Raw genomic sequence first — 23,340 nt, 5'->3', positions numbered from 1 at the left:
TGCCTAGTCTTCATAAAAGCCATATTTATTAATTGACTTATTTTTATCACTTAATATATATTTACATTAAAAATCAATATTAAGTGATAAAAATAAGTCACTTAATAAAGCTAGACAAGGGGGATAAAACTCATTTCATCGACCCCTTAGGCCATTTTGCGGGGGTATTAGAGAGGAGAAAATAACAGAGGCAAACATGCCTTAAGTATTCGATGATGTTTTAGGTGAAAGGCAACCCTAAAAATCTCATCTCATCTTCATTTCTTTGGCATTTGATATACTTTTTTCTGCTGCTGGGAACTCCACGCCATGCTAGGGTTTGAACTGGGCACGAAAAGGAGGAAATTTGGGCAATTTTCTATGTGCTAAGCGTGAAACATACGAACCTCTTTGTATTCTCTTTGGCATTCGATATCCCTCCTTTCTCTGCTGGAGATGAAACTGCAGTGCCACTATGGGGTTTGGAGAGATTCTTTCTTCACCTTTGCCGACTCTGGGCACATACTGGGCTGAACGTGGACTGATTTTCTGCGCATTCCTTTGCCATTAGTGAAAACTGGGCGTGAATTTTGTCTGGTGGCCATGGGTTTTCGAAAATATCGCAGGTATCTTCTGCCATTAATGGCTGCTTCAGGCGATTTTCCCTCTGTTTTTAGAAATTCGATCTTTTGCATGCAGCTAGTCTAAAAAACGTGAAAATTACTGCTTTTGGGGTTGAAATACTGCATTTTTGTAGATGTATGCCTATTATCGCACATATTCTGCAGATTTTTTTTCGCCATTAATGGCTGCTTCAGGTGCACAGTATTTTAAACACTTCAACTTGATTTCATCTGTTTAGTGACTGATAAATGAGAAAAATAACAAATTGCTGTTGTTTGCCTTTTTTCCTCTTTCCCTCTCTTGGTTGAAGAAGCCATCACGGCTCTGCATTTTAGACAAAATTTTACATTACCATCCTGAATCAGCTTGCTACGCATTTCTTTTTCTGAGTTTTAACAAGAGAAGGGCTCATTATAATTTGTATTTGATGCTTCTCTTTTCACTCTCTCTGCCTAAAAAGAAGGCATTGGTCATGATAAATAAAATGCTTGATACAAACAATATTCTTGCTCTTTGCCTTTGCCGCTCCATTGAACATTGGTTTGGACTGCATATGAGTGATTTTTCGCAATTTCTGAGTTTGCTGTCACTGTTATGGCTCCCTTTTGACTGCTATGAATACTGCCATGACTGGCTTCAATGGCAAAAACCTTTTCAATTCTAAAAACAGATATTAAACTGCTGCTAATCTCCTTCGATTTCCTTACTCAACTTTATTTCTACTCTATGAAGATGCATGTATTGATGGCAGATGCCTTACTAGTAATTTAGCCAACCAATGTGAGCTGATTAAAAACATTAGACCCATGGTCTCTGATCTCAGGACTATCAATTTCCTGACAGTCTTTAAGCTTTGTTAACTCTTCTTCAATCACTCTGTTACCTTCATAACAGTTTCTTACCCTTATATTCTTCGCACACTGTTTTGATGTTGTGGCCTTAGACTGTTAGGATTAAGATCTGGACATTAATACCATAGACCTTGTTGTTGAATTTCTACAAATTCAAGCTCTGAAAAGGATTTACCAACATAAATGTCTTTTCTTCCATTTATTTCATGTGTATCATAGTTGTACTCAGGGAACTCTGTCTCACATTCATCTGCAGCACTGTCTAAAGGTATTCTAACCATTCTTTGCTCTAAACCTGCATTTTCAGCTCTCTCTTTAATCTATATGCTTACAAGCACTTGACTGTGACTATTCACTGTTATATATCAGCTGATTCGTACCTTAATGACTGAGCTTGCTATTCGCAACTGAGTTGCACAGTGGTAATGAACAATCATAAATGGAGCCCTTTGATTAAAGCTGCCCTTGAATTAGTACTGTAACTTTCCTTCACTGCTCTTTGTGGCCCATATAGTTGTTCCTCATTGAGGGTCTGAGACTGCAATATAAGTCATGCCTTCAATGTATGCTATAGGACTGTTAAAACTTATACTTGAGCTGTCCTCCTTTGTTCATTTCTCAATATTATCTATATGCACATCCCCCTCAGGTCTAGCTCACTGTCATTCATCGTTGTATATTACCCTTTGGATTGAAATCTGAAGTCCTCCTAGAGGTAGCATTTGTGGGACCTTACCAATACATACCATTGCTCCAAGTGATTTGTAAAACCATTTAGCTTTGAACTTTCCAGCATTGGTGCTCTGGAAGCATGGAATGGTCCATATTTCATCTGATTGGAAAAGAATTTCTGAAATTTTCAAGTCATTGAGCTGTTCGATGCTACACTCATTGCATTGCATTGTAACCTCTTTATCTTGTTGTTGTTTGACTGTAAAAATTGACTGCTACCTTTTGACAAAGATCTTATTGATGCTATGGCTTTGACCTCTAGAAATGTAGCCTTTTGGAACACTGTGATGACATCTCTCTGATATTGGCACATTAAATGATAAGCTTCACTTCTTAACTACAGTTATCATGATGATCATGCAATCTTCCTTAAATCTCTTGTACGATGGTCTCCGTGAATGAGTGCCCCTCGCTTATGACAGTATGCTGGTGCTGACATTTAGGACTCTCATGTTCCTATCAGCCTAATGCCATGAGCGACATGTACTCCTTTATTGTGACCACCGTAGGAGATGGGTAAGGATTGATTGCATGATGTCGTAATAATCTGTCCCTAATGCCATACATGCTGAGCTCAAACCTCATGGGAGCCCATTTTTCCCACATGCACATATTTAATTGAAGTAATCAGCGATAAAACTTTACCTGTATCTGCACATTGGACAAATTGTTAGACAAAAACTATGAATTTTCAGATATGTTTCCAGCTGTTTCTGATACGTACAATGATTTGACTGGTATAATGCATTGTAGGAGTGGATTGTGCATGCATTGATGATATATATGCAAGGATATGGTATCCCGAGCTCTAATGCAATTCTCTTATCTTCTTGCAAACACTTGGAGCAGCAGGGGAACTTTACAAAGGAGCTGGATATGAAGCTACTCAACTGCGGGGGGTTCGTCATTATGAGGCAATGACGGATCCCTTATCTTTGTTTATATTTTATCTTTTACATGCATCATTTTCTTGTATAATGCATCATAGGTAGTCATTCCCACGGCTTGTGTGAGAGCATCTCATTTAACATTTATGAATAAAGAGAAATGCTTTTTTAAATATGCAATGTTGTATGGTTCTTGATTGGTTGTGAACACTTGCATTTACTCGGAAATCTTTTAGCATTCTATAGTATCTCTTGGCAAAACACAAACAACAAACATTTTCCCTTAAAACTATAAAACTCGACCAGCTCCACTTGATTGAGCTGGAGAATGAAAATGGGTAACAGGAATAACAATAAGATGACATAAATTCCACAATAATCAAAAGACAAGAATTACAATGTTCTAATATTTGTACTCGACTAGATGTGTATAATGAAAGGAAAGAGCTCCACTCCATTCCTCAATCAATGGCAACTAATTGACAAATCCATCCATCTTATTTCCTTGCATGACTGACCCTAACTAAATCTATCTTATTTCATTATTTAACCAGCCCTAACTAGTCCATCTACCTTATTTCACTATTTAACTAACCCTAATTGTTCCTACATTGCCTGTCACAAGAAATTAACCTCTCATAAAATGGATGTCAAAAAGGACACCTTACATATCAAGCATGAGCAGGGCATGATTTTTGCTTGCCCACCATTCTAAGAACGAAGTCGTAGCTAAATCATATTTCAGTGTGTTGTATGTGTTATAGGTGAAGGAACTCTATACCTGAGATGTAATATAGGTGGAGTTGGTTTCTCCAGCTAATATATGAATTCTCTGCCTGGACTTGGGATCCTTTTGGCCTAACTTATGCTTTTGAATGGTTGTATATAGTCTCTATTATCAATTGTTGTAGGTTAAAATAGGGAAACTATGTGAATTCATGTTTGTAATTTCCTCCAAAGGTTTACTTATGGAAACTAATCTGTAAGGGTCGCATTTGTTGACTTGCAGTATGTTATGATATTGCTATCAGGGTTCAACTGTGTAGTTTTTGAGTATGCTCTTGATTAGTCTCTAGTAGGAGGTGCAGCCTACTTGGCGAGTAAGTATCTAATTGTTGGAAATAAATGCATTTTTTTAATATGCATAAGGGGTGCTCTAAATTATTTGTCGATCACTAGGTAGTTTTCCTTTGCATGAAGTTTTCATTTCATTGAATGTTGTCCAAGATCAACTTGCAACTAGACTGACCAGATTCTTAGGCACATTTTAGTTCACCAAGTGGGAGACACTCTCTATCTTTGCATATTCTTGACTTCGTCACCAATGGATAAGTCATTGGTCATGTGATCACATTTTAAATCTTGAAAATCTTTGTTTGATCGATATGCTGTTATTGGGTAAGTTATTCTCCATTGTTTATAAGTGTTTCTACGAGATTCTAATTATATAAATCTTGAGAGAAATTCACTCCAGATTCGTGTCTATGGTCAAACCTTGTTAAAACTGGTCTGTAATATTTTGCTTTTGAGATCCTAATCTGTAGTCCTACTAAGCTAGACGGAAAGATGGCTAGATACAAATCTTTGGGTTATCTTCACACAAAGGTTATAGCTTATCTTGCAGCCTTTGTTTCTCTTTAATTTCCCTATACGATTTCAGGGAAGCCCTATTGGTGTTGTAGAGCTTAAAGTGTAGAAGTGAAACCTACTCCTAATGGTTGGCCCAAGCTTACTTGTGATTGATCATAAGTTTCCCCAGAGTGTCTAATCTGACATTCTCTGAGGTCAATCAAATCACATAGGGCAGTTTGGAGCACTAACGAATACATACTATGATGAAACCAATACCAATATTTAGATTTCGAGGATAAATTATGGGCATCGCGTGAAAGAACACTAAATACTCAAACAAACTTTGTGATGAGCACAATGCCCATACCCACTTTCAATTGTGTTTGAATCAGTTATATCAAACAAACAATGAGAACATTACCAGCAACCACTTTGGATAATAGTTGAATAAAATCAGTGCTGCAAATAAAACTACAATGAGAACATAACCATATCCGCTTTTGATTTTTGTTGAGCAAATCAGGATACTACATGAAATAGCACCATTACCATTTATTCAAGTTTAATTAGATCATTCCGAGTAAACACTTCCGATTTTGGTTGAACGGATTGTGGATATTCCGTGGAACAACGCCGTCACCGTAAATACAAAATACGATGAAAACAATAGGAATATCCATTTTCGATAATGGTTAAATGGATTGTGTTTATTAAACGAAACAACAATAGTAGCATAAACACGAACTTTCGTGAAACAACATCAATATATAGATATAAATATCATACCATTTTTCGATCACTACTAGGTCTGAAACTTCGTAGATGAACATTAGGATGCCCGTTGAGGCATTTTGGGAGGCTCTTGGTCAGCTTAAACTGTTGAAATTGAACTCCATGCCATTGTTTGGTTTGGGAGAAGGATATCATCTTGCCTTAAACTATGTATTTCAGTTCCTATCTACCTTCAACAGAAAAGCAGTGAAAATCTGGTTGTGGTTTCGCAGCTCGGGAGTTACCATGTGAATGCCGAATGTAGAAGGATTCTGAGTTTTCACATGGAACCCATTAGGGATTTTAATTTTATACCTTTTCTTGTCGGAAACTAGCAAGTATGTTGAGGAGGTTTGGAACGTCAATTGGTCTATAAGCTGCATATATATTTGTGTAATAGATGAGGTCAATTGGTAGGTTATTTAGACATTGTTGTTGTTTTTGCAACATAAGGCTCATGGAGAAGTGATAAATACAAATAGACTATGAATCCATTTTCAAGTATCTAAACATGATTGAAATAAAACCTTTGAATTACAAAGATAATTAGGTTCTATTACCAACACACTCGTGTTATATTTGCAATGGGGAGAGAGGGAGAAAAAGGGAGAGATAAGGATAGAAAGAGGGGGAGATAAAGGGGGGAGAGTCTGAGAGGGGTAAGGAGATAGAGATAGAGATAAAGATAGAGATGCATATGCATATGGATATGGAGATGGAGATGGAGAAGGAGAGGGATATGGAGAGGAGAGAGATAAAGAGAAAGAGGAGAGGGGTAGATAGATATGGAAGAGATAAATATACTATGAGATAGATGTAAAGAATGATAGAAGGAAAAATAGAAAGATAAAGATAGAGATGCAAAATGATATATAGAGAGAGAGAGGGAGAGGGAGAGGGAGAGATATAGGGGTAGAGAGATAGAGAGATAATGAAATAGAGATAGAGGGATGAATGAAAGAAGAAATTTGGAAAGATAGAGATAGAGAGGCGAAGACATATAGATACAAAGGTATAGGAAGAGGGAGAGGGAGATGGATGGATGGATAGAGAGAGGGAGGGAGACATGTTTAGAGATAGAAGGAAAAAGATGAAGAAAGGGATGAGATGAATATAGAGAGAGATAAAAAAGTGGGAGAGAAATAGATATCTATATAAAGAGAGGTAGTGATAGAGATAAAGATAGGGAGATAGCAAGGGGAGATAAAGAGGAAGAGAGAGAGATAGAGGAAAGGGAGAGGGAGAGATAGAGATATAAGAAAATATTGAGAGTGGTAGTGAGGGAGGGAGAGAGACAAAGAATAGAGGTAGATAGACATATATGGAGAGAAGGATAAAGGGAGAGATCAATTGAGGGGGTAGAGACAGAACATGGGAGGGAGAGATGGGGACAAATAAATGAGGGAGATAGAGAGAGGAGGAAGAAAAGGGGAGAGATAAGAGGAGGGAGATGGATAGAGATATAGGTAGAGAGGAAGAAAGAACAAGATGGGGAAGATATAGCCTAATATAGAGAGAGGGAGAGGGAGGAGAGAGAGAAGGCAATATATAGAGGGGGGAGAGGGGGAGGGTGAGATATAGATAGAGAGAGATATTAATTATATTTATTAATATTATTATATTCTATAGTAATTATAGAATAGAATATCTATTAATAAATATAACTATAATATTATTAATACAAGGCCTATTATGTCTAAAGGTGACTATGTTTAAACTTGAGATGAAAATCATCATGAGAAAATCAATGGTCTCGAGAGGAATTATTTTGACTCAATTGAAATATCAAAGTTATAATATTAGTTTATAAATAAATTTAATAATTTACATAATATAGTATAGTATAGTATGTGGAATACGATTTAATTTGTAATCTATTAAAAAAAATTGAATATTAATTATATATTATAATAAATTCTATGATAATGATATATTTTATATTAAATGAAATATGATATAAAATAATAAATATAATTATATCATATATAATTTAACTTGTAGTTAATTATAAATTATAATAATAATATTTTTTAAATATCATATAAAAATATTTTAATCAAATTACAAATTCAAAATATATATAGTAATGCAAAGTCAAAATATATCAAAATCCAAATATAAAAAAAAATCATAATTTAAAAAAAATTTAACTATCAATAATAAACTTAGTAAGTTAATATATAATTAAATAAAAAAGTGAAATTATTTGTTTATTTATTTATTAAAATTTTTAAGTTAATACTCTTATATAAATTAAAAGAGAAGAAAATTAATCAGACAAATAATTATAATTTAACATAGTTCTAGTTACTTTTACTAATTATTTGCAATTTCATAAATACTTAAAATAAATTCTAAACTTTAGCTAAATTCAAAAGTAAAATAAATTCTAAACTTATATCTAAATTAAAAAAAAAATCTAAAGTGAAAATATATCAAAACTCAAATATTAACAAAAATGATAATTAAAAAGATTTTTTAAATGTGGTGTCATTAGAGAAAAAAAAATGGCGGACAAACCTTGGCAGGGTTTCAGACGCCATGAGGGTTTCAACTACAGAGGTGGACTCAATGGTAAATGGCCTTTGAATAGGAAATGGAACCATGGCTATTTCAGAGACAACCGTTCCGGATTTTGAAAATAGTCTTGGCCATGGAAGGGTCCGGAGACAATGCAGCAAAGGAGGATGTCGGTTGGAGTCAATAAGCGAAATGGTAGGAAATGGAGCAACTCGAGATTCGGAGGCTATGAAGCTCTGAACAAGCGATAGAAGGTTGACATCAAGACGGTGCAGGCCAAATTCTGGAAGTCGAAGTCTTCAAAGGAAGCCACGAAAGTGTTAGAGGTATGCTCAAACTCAGTCTTCAATAGAGTCTTGAATATTGAAATTTTGAATGAAGAATGGTGTGAAAATATTAGATTCCTCAACGAACACGCTCTCTTCCTGAAATGGGGGGGGTTCATGGCCATCTTTTTCAAAGATCAAGGCACGGTGTGATTCCATTTGGGGTGAGGGTGTGGAGTTGAAAACTAGAGAAAATGTATATTTCTTAGTTATTTGCCCCTCTAGTATAGATAGGAATTGGATTCTAGATAATGGACCTTTCTTTATGGAGGGTAAAGGCTTTAATATTCTCAAATGGAAACCAAATTTCAATTCAAAAATAGAAAGCATCAAATGGCTCAAACTTCCAGGCTTGCCTCACGAATACAAGGATACAAAAACCCTAAGGAGAATAGGGGAAAGCCTGGGAATTTTCAGAAAAGTCGAGGAGTTTATTGACCCTGCAAACTTCAGCATGGTCTCACGAATCTGGATTGATTGGGATCCGGTTTATCATTTACTAGATACCCTAGAAATCAAAACCGCCTCTAGGATCTGGATACAAAAGGTGGTCCTTGAAGAAATGATGGAATCAATGCTCAAACTGTAATTCCTTTGCTCACCCTAAAAGGGAATGCAAAATAGGAGACAAAGGAAAACTCAAAGTGCAAAATGTTTTGGCAAATGAAATAATAAGGCTATCAAAACCCAAAAATTGGGAACAACAATGGGAGGCCTTGGACTGGGATGTGCTTCAGAAATTGAAGCAGGGAAGTGTAACTGAGCTGAACACTTTATCTTCAATTAGTTTCAAGGAAGGGCTCATAGATGATCTATTTGCCTCAGAATCATCAACAATGGGGCTTAAACCATTCGTAGTTGTAGACGGATCTGAATCTTTGATTAGAGAAATCAAAAATCAAGGAAGTGATCCTCATATGCAGATGAAATGTGCAGAAGAGAACAATTGGGTCTCTGATTCTGGATTTAGTGCTCTGGAAAAAACCCCAAACGATAAACACTCGAGAGATGTTGATCACCTTAAAAATGTAATCGACTTCGCTTCAAAGGAAACTCAAGCTATCTACATAGCTGATGAGGGAGAGACAATAGTCCTGGAGACTCAGGCAGAGGACATGATCAAGGGACTTTCAGAGGAGTCACAAGAACAGACACACTCTCGAGATAGCAGATCTTCCTCTCAACCTCTAATAGTTGCTCAGGCACTGGAACATGTGGTGTTCAAGGACATTCAAATCTCTCCTATCTGAAACCTTGAGGCTTCCTTTGAAGGAGTGAAAGATAGTGGAGGGGCCTTGGTCTCGTTAGACTCAGAGGGAGATCTATCTAATAATCCGGAGGGAGAGGATGACCTTGGACTTCTTGCTATGGGAGGGGTTCAACACAAGAGATCTCTGGAAATGACTTTGGCTCCAAATGCTAAAGTAAATACTGGTGAAATTAAGAAAAGAGGACCTAAATCCAACATAATTAAATTGGAAATTGTAGGTAGTGTTGTTGACCAGAGCAAACTCAGACTTAGATCGGGATGGGACGTGGTCTCTTCCCGGAAGCAATGAGGTTCCTTTCGTGGAATGTCAGGGGCTGCAATGCCCCTGACAAGGTTAGACTGATTAAGAGATGGCTTGATCAGTTTCGCCCGGATCTTGTTTGCTTACGGGAAACCAAAATTAAGTCAGAAGATTTTAATGCCTTTTACAATAGATTTTAAAAATGGAAATGTGTCTTAGTTGAAGCTCAGGGAGCCTCAAGTGGTTTGGCCATTTTATGGAATGAGTCCTACTTGAAGTTAGCAATATGATCCAAGGAAACTGGTGGCAATGGGTGAGAATTTATTCCAAACAACTTCAGATGCAACTGTTTTTAATCAATGTTTACGGACCAAACAACTCCTTTTTTTAAAAATAGCTCTAGTAGGATATTTTTGAATGCCTTAAGCAGGACACTGAAACACCCTTTCTCATAGGTGGTGACTTCAGTGCTTTGGTTAGACCATTAGATAAATTGGGTGGCAATGGTTGGTTGTGACAGAGTAATATAGACTTCAGCTCTTTCATCACAGAGTCGGGGTTAATTGAGATCCCATTCAAAATAGGGGAATACACTTGGACAAATAGAAGAAGTGGTTTCTTAAACATAGCAGAAAGACTTTACAGATTTTTTTTAGCAGGTGATTGGTCATCTTACCCTTGGATGTGCATCGTTGATATCCTTCCCTTCATAGGCTCAGATCATTATCCCATTGGCATCTGAATTCAAGATGAAAAAGCCCCTGATAGATGCCCCTTAAAATTTGAAGTTGTGTGGCTTAGGGATAAAAATATTAGACCATTAATGGAGGTTTGGTGGAAACAATCTCCCGAAAGATCTAGTAACAAAGCTTTTATTTTCTTCAAAAAACTCCAATTTGTTAAGGAACAACTAAAGAAATGGAATAGAGAATCTTTCAAAAACATTTTTCAATGAGAAGTTGGGCTTAGAGGAAGAGTTAAAACAACTCCATGAACAAATTATTCTACAAGGCATGGATGAATCTTCTTTCTTGAGAGAGAAAGATCTTAACAAGAAATACACTGAAGTTTTAGCCAGAGAAGAAACTTTTTGGAGGCCGAAATCCTGTGAAAATTGGTTGAAGGATGGCGATAGGAATACTAAATTTTTCCATAACTCTGTAAAGGTAAGGAGAACCTATAACAAGATTTTTTCAATAAAAAATGCGAAGGGAGAACTGTTAACAGATCGGGAATCCATTAACAAGGAGGCGGTCAGCTATTTCTCGAGATCCTTCAATGGAGAAGTAATGGCAGATCAGGACTTGCAATCCATCATGGAGATCATACCCACCTATGTGAAAGAACAACATAACAAGTTTCTACTAAGGGTTGTGTCTTTGGAGGAGGTGAAAATTGCGGTTTTTGGAATGGGAGTAGATAAAGCTCCAAGGCTGGATGGATTCCCTGCCCGTTTCTTTCAACATTTTTGGGATATTTTGGCTAATGATCTATTGGAAGTTGTGTAGGAGTCAAGATTAGGTGGTTTTATCCTTAAGGATTTTAACAATACATTCATAGCTCTGATTCTGAAAAAGGAAGATATGTCCACCTTCTATGATTTTAGACCTATCTCTTTGTGTAACACAGTCTACAAAGTGATCTCAAAGGTGATAGCAAATAGATTGAAATGCATATTGGAAGAGGTTATTTCCCCAGAACATAGTGGGTTCGCCCCTGGTAGATCCATATATGAAGGTATTATCTTGGCACATGAGGCAATTCATTCCATTCGTTTGTCTAAAAGGGAGAGTATGATGATAAAAGTGGATATAAGAACAGCCTATGATGAAGTAAATAGAGGCTTCCTTTTAAAAGTACTAGCCAAATTTGGTTTTGACCCAGTTTGGATAGCTTGGATAGAAAGTTGCATCAAGTCCCCTCATTTCTCTGTTTTGATCAACGTGAGCCCTCAGGGTTTCTTTCCTTCCAATAAGGGCTTAAGACAGGGGGATCCATTGTCTCCTTTTTTGTTTATCATAATGGCAGAGGTATTGGGGCGATTGGTCGCCAAAGAATGTACAATTGGTCATTGGAAAGGTGTAAGGATTGCTACAGGGGTGGCTCCTCTGACCCATCTTCAATTTGCTAATGATACATTTTTGGCTAGAGAGGCGTCGACAAGGGAGGCTAGAGTTATTAAATGGGTTATTGATAGATATGAACTATTAGATACTTAGTTAATCCCAAAGACACTGAGAGGGGGGGGTGAATCAATGTCTAACCGGTAGATGAAATATTTAAACTTATTTTCAATTATGTAACTGATATTAATATACTGGTAAGCAAACAATAATGCAGTAAAGAGAAACAAAAGAATCAGCATCAATGCACACCATAACACAGATATTTTGGCGAGGAAACACGATAAGGGAAAAACCTCGGTGGGATTTGTGACCCACAATATTTACTCACTGGGCAATATGAATAAATATTACTCAGTACAAAAGGGGCATGCACATGCAGGAAGCCAACTGCCTAGAGCTCACTGCTCAACAACAATTTAGTGGAGTCTCATTGATGTAAACACAAAATGAACTCTTACAACTTGCATCAAAATGTTGGATGAGTTCTTTGTTATGCTCTGTCTGATACCGGTTCTTCCTCTGCCAAAAACCCTAGCTGGTATGTTGTTAAATGATTTTTCTTACACATAATAGTCTTCACTCGGCTCTGCTTCTTATTCACTCCAAAATAAACACATCAAAATGCATATACAACTATTCACTATCATATCTCTATCCTATCTCATATTATCGCTTCCATTACTACTTTTTATTACATACCAAATGACCTACAAGAACTCATAGATATATGTCATTAGAATAAAATATGTCAGCCATGCAATTATAATTTACATTACAATTTATTTCGCATAAACAATACTGTTGTCAAGTCAACTTTTCAGGCCGGTATGATTTGTTGTCGGTGTAACCTAGATGCCGGTGTGAATAAACATGTTGTATCGCCGGTGCCGGTAGGTGAAGTCTATTGTTGGTTGAACCTATAGAACCTTGTTGAACCTTGTTGCCATGAATGACAACATCTACCATTCTCATCTGAGTGTATAATGCCAACATGAACAAGTGTCAGGTCAAAGAGTGAACTGGTTCAAATCTGAGATTTTTGCCTTCAACACTCCTCGCAAACAAAGGGATATTAGCAGAATACTTGGCATGAAGTTGGGAACTTTACCAAGTAAATTTTTAAGCATCCCCCTTTTTGGAGGAGCAAACAAGTCAACAATATGGAAAAATTTGGTGGAGAGTTGTTTCAACAGACTTGAGGGGTGGAAAAGTAAATGTCTGACTTTGGCAGGTAGAATATTAATGCTTAAAATAGTAGTCTCGACCATTCCCATTTTTTTAATGACTTGCCTTAAAATTCCTAGGAAAATCATTAATGTTCTTAAACAAAAAATGAGGAAATTTTTCTGGAATGGAGCCAACGAGCAAGACAAATCCCATTATTGGCCTGGGAGAAAGTTTGTAGCTCGAAAGTGAAGTGAGGTGTAGGTCTCGGGAATTGGAAAACCATGAATGAGGCTTTGGGCACTAAACTATCTTGGAGGATTTATGCTAACCCAAATCAATTATGGGTTAAGGTTATGAGGGCCAAATATTTGGACTCAATAGAGAATCACATAATTTTCACAATCAGAAACCCTCCCAAGGGATCTGCTATTTCGAATTTCATAGTAAGTAGCAGAAAAGTTCTTACAGATCACCTAACATGGCACATTGGTAATGAAAATTTAGCTAAATTTTGGGATGACTCATGGGTGGCCTATCCGGTTATAAATCACATGGCTGACTTTGTAGATATTAAAACTCATCTTTGTAGCATCTGGGGTGATAGGGTCAGCGACTATATGGTGGTCAAACAATGTCAGTTGGGTGAAGTATGGTGTTGGAAAGACCTTTCAGACATGGGTCTATCGGAACAACAACAATTACTTTTAAAACAGGTTTTGGATCAGAGAAAGATTTATCTCACAAAAGATCAGGACAGAGATGTGTGGTGTGGTTCTAAGGACGGTAACTACTCGGTTAAATTAGGATATCAAATTTTAGAAGGAATGGTGGAAGACCACCCAATAGTTAATGATTTAATTTGGCACAAACACTGCTTACCCAAAGCAGGAGTGTTTACATGGTTGGTTGTAAAAGGGAAAATTCTCACAAGAGAAAGAAGGAAGTGATTAGGCTTGGCAGGACCAACCAAGTGCATAATGTGTGGAGAAGCTGAAGAGGATCCAGATCACCTCTTACTGCAATGCAAAATAGCACAGAAATGTTGGACTATGGTGAAAAGTAAATTGCAGTGGCACGAACCTTTGTCAAATTCTCTCAAAGATGTTTTTGATAGTTGGCCAAGGCAAAAAGAGCGTACAACTTTTTCAAGCATATGGAACATATGTCCCTCTCTTGTGATATGGGAAATTTGGAAGGAAAGAAACCGTAGGATCTTCCAAGACAAGTCTAAGGATGTCAGGAGGTTGTTTAGTAGAATTGATCAAGCAATTGAGGAAACTTTGGGTGTTGCAGCTTCTCAGATGGGGTCTATGAGTACCCCCTTTACTATAGAGGACATGAAAATCCCAAAATCGTGGCCTAATGTCAAAGTAAGACATGGGGCCTGGAATAACAAGAAGCATAGTAAATAGTGTAATTCACCCACAGAATGGGTTCCACCCCGGAGGGGGTGGATCAAAGCAAATTTTGATGGGGCGGCTCAACTCAGAGAGGGTGGGTCTGGTGTGGGGGTGGTGTTTTAGAATGATAGTGGCAATTTAGTTAAAATTGGGGCACAACGTATTAAGAAGGGCACTAACAATGAAGTCGAAGCATGTGCAGCTTTGTTGGCTACTTGATGTGCTCGAAATATGGGGATTAAAAAATTACATCTGGAAGGGGATTCGCTGATCATAATCCAAGCTATTAAAAATGGTGAAATTAAAGCATGGCATTTTTTAAAAATTATGTCTCTGATCTTAGAGGACTTGAATTATTTTGAAGATGTTGTGGTTAGTCATATCAGACGAGAGGGTAATACAGTGGCAGATAAATTATCTAAATGGGCCTTGTCCTTCAATCAAGAAGGGGATGCACATTTTGAAGTCTTTGATGGCGAGTTGAATTTAGATTGAATCTTTCTATTTTCAAAGGGTTAAATTTTTTGAATAAAATAAAAAATGCTTAGAAATTGTCAAGGCGGTGTCAACATATTTCGACAGGCAGCAATCGACAGTCTTTGGTTTCCGGATGCAAATGTGCTTTTGTGTAAACATAAAGTTATCTCTTTTATTCCTTGTTTTTGTAAGGTTGGAAGTTTAATTGCTTGATCTTTGTTTTTTTGCAAGTGGTGTGCCTGCATGATGGCAGTGGCAGTTGTGACATGAACCAAAAACGTGTGGGTTCTTACAACGAATTATCTGTTATGATGACTCTCCCTATGAGAGCAAGCGGTGATGTGATGTTTTTCAGCATCGAGCATTAATTACCCAGTGTCGCGACAAATATGGGAATGAGTTCTCACACGAACTATCTTTCTTTTTAAGGAAGCGAAACTTGTTGTTTTAACGTCAATTTTCTATTTGGCTATTTTTTTTGTTTTTATTTGCAAGTTTAGTTCAGTGGTCGGATGGAGGCCACTTTTACCTTCCAAATGCAAAAGCAACAGAAGGCGCTCTATGGGTCGGTTGAGAAGCATAGGCTCGAGCTCCTTCTCAAATGCCCATCAGAGGAGGTGATAAATGTGGTACAGGAGACGCTGGGTTATTTCTTCCAGCAAGCTACTCATCGATGGAAGTGCAATGTGGACATTAAAGCTATGCTTTTGGCCTAGGACCTTGAATTGGGGGTTGCCGAAGAGGACATTTGCTGGGTAATGAACTCTCTGTTTGAGCATTATTTAATCTCTGGAATGGACTCTGTCCTAGAATGTGCACACTCGGGACATGAGTTTGATTTTGGCGAATGCTTTGAGAGCCAAATTGCGATGGAAGAGCTGGGGTTTGTTCCCTTTGTGCGTTGGCCAAACATGGTCAATCAAAGTCTTTATCTAAATCATATTCGGGCTGAATGGAATTCGTTGATGGAAGCAATAAGGAAACACCATCGTGCATAGGAAAATTAGAGGCCATGGTATATGAGCTTCATCCCAAGGCGATGACGAAGTGTGCAACAATGACCAGCTCAGGGTTGAGGTCCTCACGATTGGGTTTGCTTTCTTTTTCAACTAGATAGATGGATGTCTGTTAGTTTGTTTTCGATTCTTTGGCTTTTATAGATGAAGTTTTTTAGCCCCCTCAAGGGTGATTTTGTTATCCTACTGACATGGACACATGGCGATATTAGGAATGATTGATGACATTGTTGATGGAGCCAGTTTTTTGTTGTCCAAGTTCTAAAATTTGTAAGGGTTATCGGTGTTGATTCTAAATTTAGTGATTATCATATGTAATTGGGTAGGCTGTAGACAGCCAACAGTGCATAGACTATTCTAGGCTCAAGTTAGGCCCAATTTTGTACTGTTAACTTCTTTACTTATATATTAATAAAAATCTTTATTATCGACCCCAAAAAAAAATGATAATTAAAAAATTAACACTAGTAAATAACAAACTTGTGAAATTGATAAATGATTAAATTAAAAAAAATATTTTTAAAAGTTATTAGAATTAAAATATTAATAATATTATATAAATCAAAATAAGACAAATAATTATAAAGTAAATTAATTTTAATTATTATTTGCCCCCTTTTTTTAAAGAAGTCATTATATTTATATTTCTTCAAGCTCTGCAAATATATGCGAATAATTGCAAAATATGTGTTTGACACAACATCACATACCCAAACAAGGGCCTTCGCAGAGCGACCTGGCAGGAGAATGGCAATTGGTGGTAAGTCGAAGGGCAAATTGGCAAGCAGAGAGAAATGTTCACATTGTACCCTCCGGATCGAATTTAATTCATGTGGGTAATAATAAATCGGGCCTTTGATATACCTCTAGGGGTCCAGTCACCATTTCCCCCGCGGGTCGGTCTCTGCTTGAAAACTCTAACTATGGAAGGAATTTACATCAGCCTCCACAATTGGCTACCTTCCCAAGCTTATCTAAAGGGTAGATGATGGACCAAAGGAAAATTCTAAATCAAAGATGGCTGAACACTAATCTTGGGAAGACCGTAATTTATAGGTTTGATGCAGGGAGACAGCAGTCGGGTCGTTGACTCCCTCAAATGAAAATTGATCCACATCCTAGGGCTAATGCGCAGATTGGTAGAATCACAAACCAAAGCCATAGGGTTAAAGAAATTAGGGCAAGCTCTGCCCCGTCTAAAAAAAGTGAATGCTCTAGGGTAGGGGAAGGCCCTAATAATGATAATAAGCAACAAAGGAAGGCTTTTAATTTGGAAATGGACCTCCTGCAAGAGCACTGGGAATATTATACTAAGGTAGGTCTTATAGAAAAATGGAATGGACAGAACCAGTCCTTCCAGGATATGGCGGAATGGTGGAAAATGAAATTCTCTAATCAGTTAAGTATTTTATGTCTAGAAGATAACTTTTTATTGATTATTTTTTCAAATTATGATATTAAGGAAGAAATCCTTTACAAGGAAATTAGCCTTTTTAAGGGTTATATGTTCCAATGTTTTGAATGGCAACCTAACTTCAATCCAATATTATTTAAACCTAAGAAAGTTGTAAAATGGGTAAATATAGGACCAATGCCAATAGAATATCATTCCCTGGAAATCATGAATGTGATAGGCTCACAGATAGGGGTTTTCTTAGGTGTAGAAGGTATTCAGAGCAAGGATTTGGCAAAAGATATAAAAATATTAATAGAATTTAGATATAATTTTCTAACTTTAGATCCTATTGACATAATATCTGATAAAGGAAGCTGGTGTATTAAACCCTCCTTATATATGAAGGTGAAATAGATATTGCTAACATTATTGTTAGAAACAATCATCGGCTTGAGCAATCTCTATGGCAAACAACTTCTTCCTCAAATGCACATGTAGAAAACATTAAATGACTTGTTGACACAGAACTGAGTGTTGGGTCGATAGAACATGATAAAAATCCTAAACCTAGGTTTGGGATAGGTGATGACCTTTGCATTAGCAGTAAGAGAGTGCCCATTACTAAAGCGTCAGAGGATAGGATCTCCTCTAGAAAACTTACCCTGCAATAACTGATCAAAGAAGCAGACAATTTCAAAGTTGATGCTATTGAACAAATAGAAATGTTGGATCAATAGGTAGATGTTAGGCAGGAGGAGGCAGATGGAAAAGTAGAGATGCCTTTAGAATTGCAAACTACATTTGGTTTACAAGTAGAGGCTATGGATGAATTAGAAATGGAGGTAATGGCTAGGAAGCAACTTTTCTTGGAGAACAAACCAGTAATTCCTTAGGATGATGTCGTAGGCACAATAAAGGTAGGGGTGGCTCTGATACAAGCATGATATTAGCTCTTGTAAGGGATCTCTTGGGTCTAGTCGGGTCAGGTATTGGAAATTGAGGCTGGATTGTGGGAACCCAAAGAGGAGAGGGAGAAAATCTCTCTTAGAGCTTAGGAATACAGTCGGGGGAGCCGTGGATCAGACCAAGATCACTGACATTTTGTATGCAGGGAAGGGGAAGTACCTTCCAACTTCCCCATGAAGATAATTATGTGGAATGTTAGGGGCATGAATTCCCCTAACAAGCAATGTATTGTAAAACCTTGCATCTTTTTTGGCAAAGCATAAATAATTTTGATTCAAGAAACAAAACTAAATGAGGTAGAACTAGTGGAGTTTAGGAAAAGGTTAGGTTGTTGGAAAGGGGAGGCAGTCCCTGCAAAGGAAGTCTCTGGAGGTGTAGGAACCTTTTGGGACCCTAGAAGAGTCTCGGTGGAAGTTGTCGATAAGAGCAAGTTTTGGTTGTGCTCTTTAGTTAGTAGTATAAACAGTAACCTGAAATTCACCCTTTTCAATATCTATGGACCTATCCCAAAAGATCAGAAAAGAAGAGTATGGGAAGAGTTAGGCCGCCAGTTCTACCTAAATCCATATTGGAATTGTATTCTTGGAGGAGACTTCAATGCTATCCTATACCTCTTAGATAAATTTGGGGGTATTAAGAAAGAACCTCAATCCCTTATTGATTTTAGGAATTGGACAACTAGTCATAATATTATGGATATTGAGATGGAGAACAAAATTTACACATGGACTAATAGGAGGCTTGGATTTAGCCACGTATCCAAAAAATTAGATAGATTCCTCTTCAAAGGAAACATTATTGATTTTCAATTTCTCTTTACAGATACTATTTTGCCCATGTCTGGTTCGGATCACTTCCTGATACTTTTAAGCATTTCTAAGGACACAAAACTGCGTAGGAGCCCTTTTAAATTTGAAAATATGTGATTGAAAAATGAGGACTTTTTGGAAATGATTGAGATGTGGTGGAAAGGGGAGCAAGTTACAGGTTCAAAGCTTTTATGCTTTGTCACAAAACTAAAAGTTATAAAAAGGAAAGTACTACTTTGGAATAAGGAGTAGTTTAGAGACATCTTCAAAGCAAAAAAGCATTTGGAAGTAGAGCTAGAGAGCCTAAATGAGTTAGTGATTAAAGAAGGCATGAATCAGGCAAGTTACTTAAAAGAAAAAGAGTTATTAAAGCAATACGAAGATATTCTGTCTAAAGAAGAAATCTTTTGGAGATAGAAATCTAGAGAAACTTGGCTTGAGGAGGGAGATAGGAACACCAAGTTTTTCCACTCCAGCACCAAAGTTAGGAATAGCATAAACATGATCACAAAGGTAAAGAGAGTTGATGGGTCAATTTCAGAGAAATTGAAGGATATTTCTATCGAAGCCGTATCCTTTTTCCAAAAACTTATGAATCAAAGTGTTGCCTCGGGCTTAACAACCCAAACAAGCTTGTTAGCAAACATACCTAAGCTCATAACGGTAGAACAAAAAAATATTTTAAATAGCAGCTTTTCCAAATCAAAGGTTGAAGCAACCCTGAGGAAACTCCACCCGAATAAGGCATTGGGCCCGAATGGCTTTCCAACATGTTTCTTCCAAGCATGTTGGAACTTCATGGGGGATGAGCTAGTTAATGCTCCAGAGAGTGATAGGAATTCCAGAAAATTTCTAAGGGAAATTAATAATACATTATTGGTCTAATTCCGAAGAAGGAGAGAGCTGAGTGTATGGATGACTTTAGGCCTATATATCTTTGTAACACTATCTATAAAATCCTAGCAAAAACTCTAGCAAATAGACTCAAGTTGTTACTCCCTGGTATCATTGCAAAAGAACAATCAGGATTTGTTTAAGGGATATCTATCTACGATGGAGCAATTATTGTACATGAATCCATACACTCCGTTCAACAAAATCATTCCTCATGTATGTTGGTTAAACTAGACATTAAAAAGGCATGTGATAGGGTAGATTGGATATTCCTGTGTAAGTGCATGGAAGCCTTCATATTTAACAAACAATGGGCTAATCTAGTCTTTGAGTGAATATCTAGCCCAAGGGTATACATTCTAGTAAATGGAACTCCGGAAGGTTTCTTCGAAATATCCAGAGGATTGAGACAAGGGAACCCTATTTCCCCCTTCTTATTCATTATTATGGCGGAGGCTTTAGGATGGACCATCCACAAAGCTCAAGAGTTGGGGAATCTCTCAGGTATAAAGATTACCAGGATGCTCCCCTTGGTGACCCACCAACAATTTGCTCATGATACCCTGTTGTTTGGTGATAGTGGTATGCAGGAAGCTAGGAGCCTATGGTATTCTAGAGCCTTTGGTCAGATGGTCAATAAGGACAAATCAGACATCTTCTTTTTCAATACAAACAATAAGTTAGAGAAAGGTATTTCGAACATCGTAGGCTTCAAACAAGGAACCTCACCTTGTAAATATCTAGGGCTTCCCTTAGAGAAAGGCATAAAATCCTCCAAACTTTGGGAAAATGTGATTACGAGATTGGATAAGAGACTCCAATCTTGGAAAGGAAAATGGTTGTCTGCGGCTGGTAGAGTTATCATGCTTAGATCTGTATTATCTGTCATAACACAATTCCAAATGACTTGCCTCCCTCTAACATCGAGAGTGAGAATCATGCTAGACAAAAAGTTGAGAACTTTCTTTTGGCAAGGCTTAACAAACAAGAAGAAGTTTTCTTTGATTGCCTAGGATAAAATTTGTAAACCCAAGGAGGAGGGTGGTATTGGCATAAAAAACTAGGCTTTAGGGGCAAAGTTGGTGTGGAAGATATATAAGGAGCCTCAACTGAAGTAGGTAAGCATACTCTGTCACAAATACCTATATTCAAATGACCACATTAGTATATTTAGGGTAGCTAATCCTTCAAAAGGTTCTGGAATTTGGAACTTCATTATTGGATGTAGGGACATTGTTTTAGATGAATTGTCCTGGAATATTGCATCGGGAGACCAAGCTCTTTTTGGGGAGGACTCTTCGAGGGGATTTCCACCCAATCCAAAACCTCCTCGACAATCAAGCAGTCAAGGGTGCCTTGGAGGTAAGGATAGGCAGATTTGTGAAGGACTACTTAGTATTAAACCAAAATGACCCTACCTTGGGTGGCATTGGAAGCCCTTGGAGCAGTTGGATATCTCTCCAAAATTATCCAAATAACTATCAGAGATATTGCAAAGCAGAAGAATCACCCTAGGTAGGGGCAAAGATATGCTCATATGGAATAAGAATAAGTTTGGTGAGTACGTGGTGAAGGATGGTTACAAGTATATTATAGAAAACAACAACTGTCTAAATCTATCCCTCCTCTCACCCTATGTTGGGACAGAATGTGACTCCCAAAGGCAGGGCTATTATTATGGGCAACTATGCAAGGGAGAATCCTTACAACAAATTGGTTTAGGAAGTTTGGGTATCAAGGCCCTAGTCACTGCCCTCTTTGTGAAAGGGAGGAAGAATCCATGGATCACATGCTATTAAATTGTGTTTTCTCTGCCCTGTGCTAGACCTGGTTGATAAATAGAATGAATTGGACCACTGCCTTGCCTAAGGATTTGCCAAGCCTACCTCTAGGTTGGCCCATTCACCTGAATCATAATATGTATGGCTTGTTATGGACCATCTCACCCTTGATCCTCTTATGGGAAATCTAGAAAGAAAGAAATCGAAGGATCTTTAAGGAAAAGCAGATGTCCTTGAATCAACTGCTTAATAAGATAGAAGCTTTAATCATTGAAGTGGACAACAATAGGTTGAGAATCAAACAACACTCAGATGCTTCTTTCACCTATAGGGATGAGGCCCTTAGAAGGAATTGGGATGGACTCATTATCCCACCTTTTTGTGGCAAAGGAGGCCAGTCTGCAATAGACAAAAGGATGGAATGTAAATGGACCCCTCCAATGAATGGTTGGTGCAAACATAACTTCGATGGGGCATCTAGAGGCAATCCGAGGTTAGCTGGGATAGGTTGCGTGATTCATTTTTGGGATGGGGCAGAGGTGGCTATATTGGCTAGGCCAATTGGGACAACAACAAACAATGAGGCAGAACTCCATGCATTAATTAAGGGTCTTTTACTCAACAAAGACTTAGGCATAAAGAGATTGGTAGTTGAAGGAGACTCAAATTTAGTTATCAATGCTTTAAGAACAGGAAAGGCGTAAAATTGGAAGCTCAACAACCTGGTGAACAGAGCTTTGGAGTTATTAAAATATTTTAAATCCACCACTGCTAATCACATCTATAGAGAAGGCAATGTTAAAGCAGATGCTCTTGCTAATTTAGGCATGGATAGGTCTTGGATGGAACGAGTAGGAGTAGGTTAAGGATGTTTTTTGGACGATTTGGAGGCAGTGTGTTGTTTCTCTAGTTTATGTATACGAAAGCTTCGACCTCCCCAAATTTGGCCTCGCTAAGTAGATATATAGACAAACTACTATGTCTTAGGGATAAGATACTCTCAACTTACTCAAGCTAGTATATGTGTATCTCTATTTATTTAAGCCCACTGATGTGGATATGCATTCATACAGAGATATATATAAATATGTAGTTTTCCTAACTCACACCTCTCTTGTTTGAGCATTGTTGTGTGTGTGTGTGTGTGTGTGTATACATATATATTTACTCTGATCGATTAATTTTAAGATATACCACATATATATATATATATATATATATATATATATATGTATGTATGTATGTATGTATGTATGTATGTATGTATGTATGTATGTATGTATGTATGTACACACACACACACACACATATATATATACATATACATACATATGTATATGTATGTATGTATGTATGTGTTAGGGTTTCAAGCATATCCGAAGCAAATATGAACTAACAATTATATGCAGATTTAAATACAAAAGATAAAGAAATAAAACAAGACACAGATAACACAGAGATTTAACGTGGTTCACCCAGAATGGGTTACGTCCACCATACACAGCTGTCCAATCTTTCTTATTATCCAGCAAAAA

General features: G+C 37.3%; 1 protein-coding gene across 7 annotated transcripts in view; it reads right to left on the bottom strand.

The window, feature by feature from the left end:
• Nucleotides 1–5,780, bottom strand: part of LOC131077962 (uncharacterized) — a 160,327-nt gene extending 154,547 nt beyond the window's left edge. For 3 of the 7 annotated variants that reach the window (XM_058015565.2, XM_058015567.2, XM_058015566.2), the window contains exon 1: nt 5,432–5,780. In XM_058015565.2, coding sequence (XP_057871548.1) covers nt 5,432–5,572 — 141 coding nt within the window. In that variant the 5' untranslated portion in view covers nt 5,573–5,780. Of the gene's footprint in view, nt 1–386; nt 543–5,431 lie in introns of those variants that run through there. The other 4 variants (XM_058015564.2, XM_058015563.2, XM_058015568.1 and 1 more) reach the window with 4 other exon arrangements.
• Between the last annotated feature and the right edge of the window lie 17,560 nt (nt 5,781–23,340).

Source organism: Cryptomeria japonica, chromosome 5, assembly GCF_030272615.1.
Source record: "Cryptomeria japonica chromosome 5, Sugi_1.0, whole genome shotgun sequence".
Classification (NCBI taxonomy): Eukaryota; Viridiplantae; Streptophyta; class Pinopsida; order Cupressales; family Cupressaceae; genus Cryptomeria; species Cryptomeria japonica.
The sequence above is the reverse complement of the archived record's forward strand: the minus strand, read 5'-3'. Positions and strand labels throughout refer to the sequence as shown.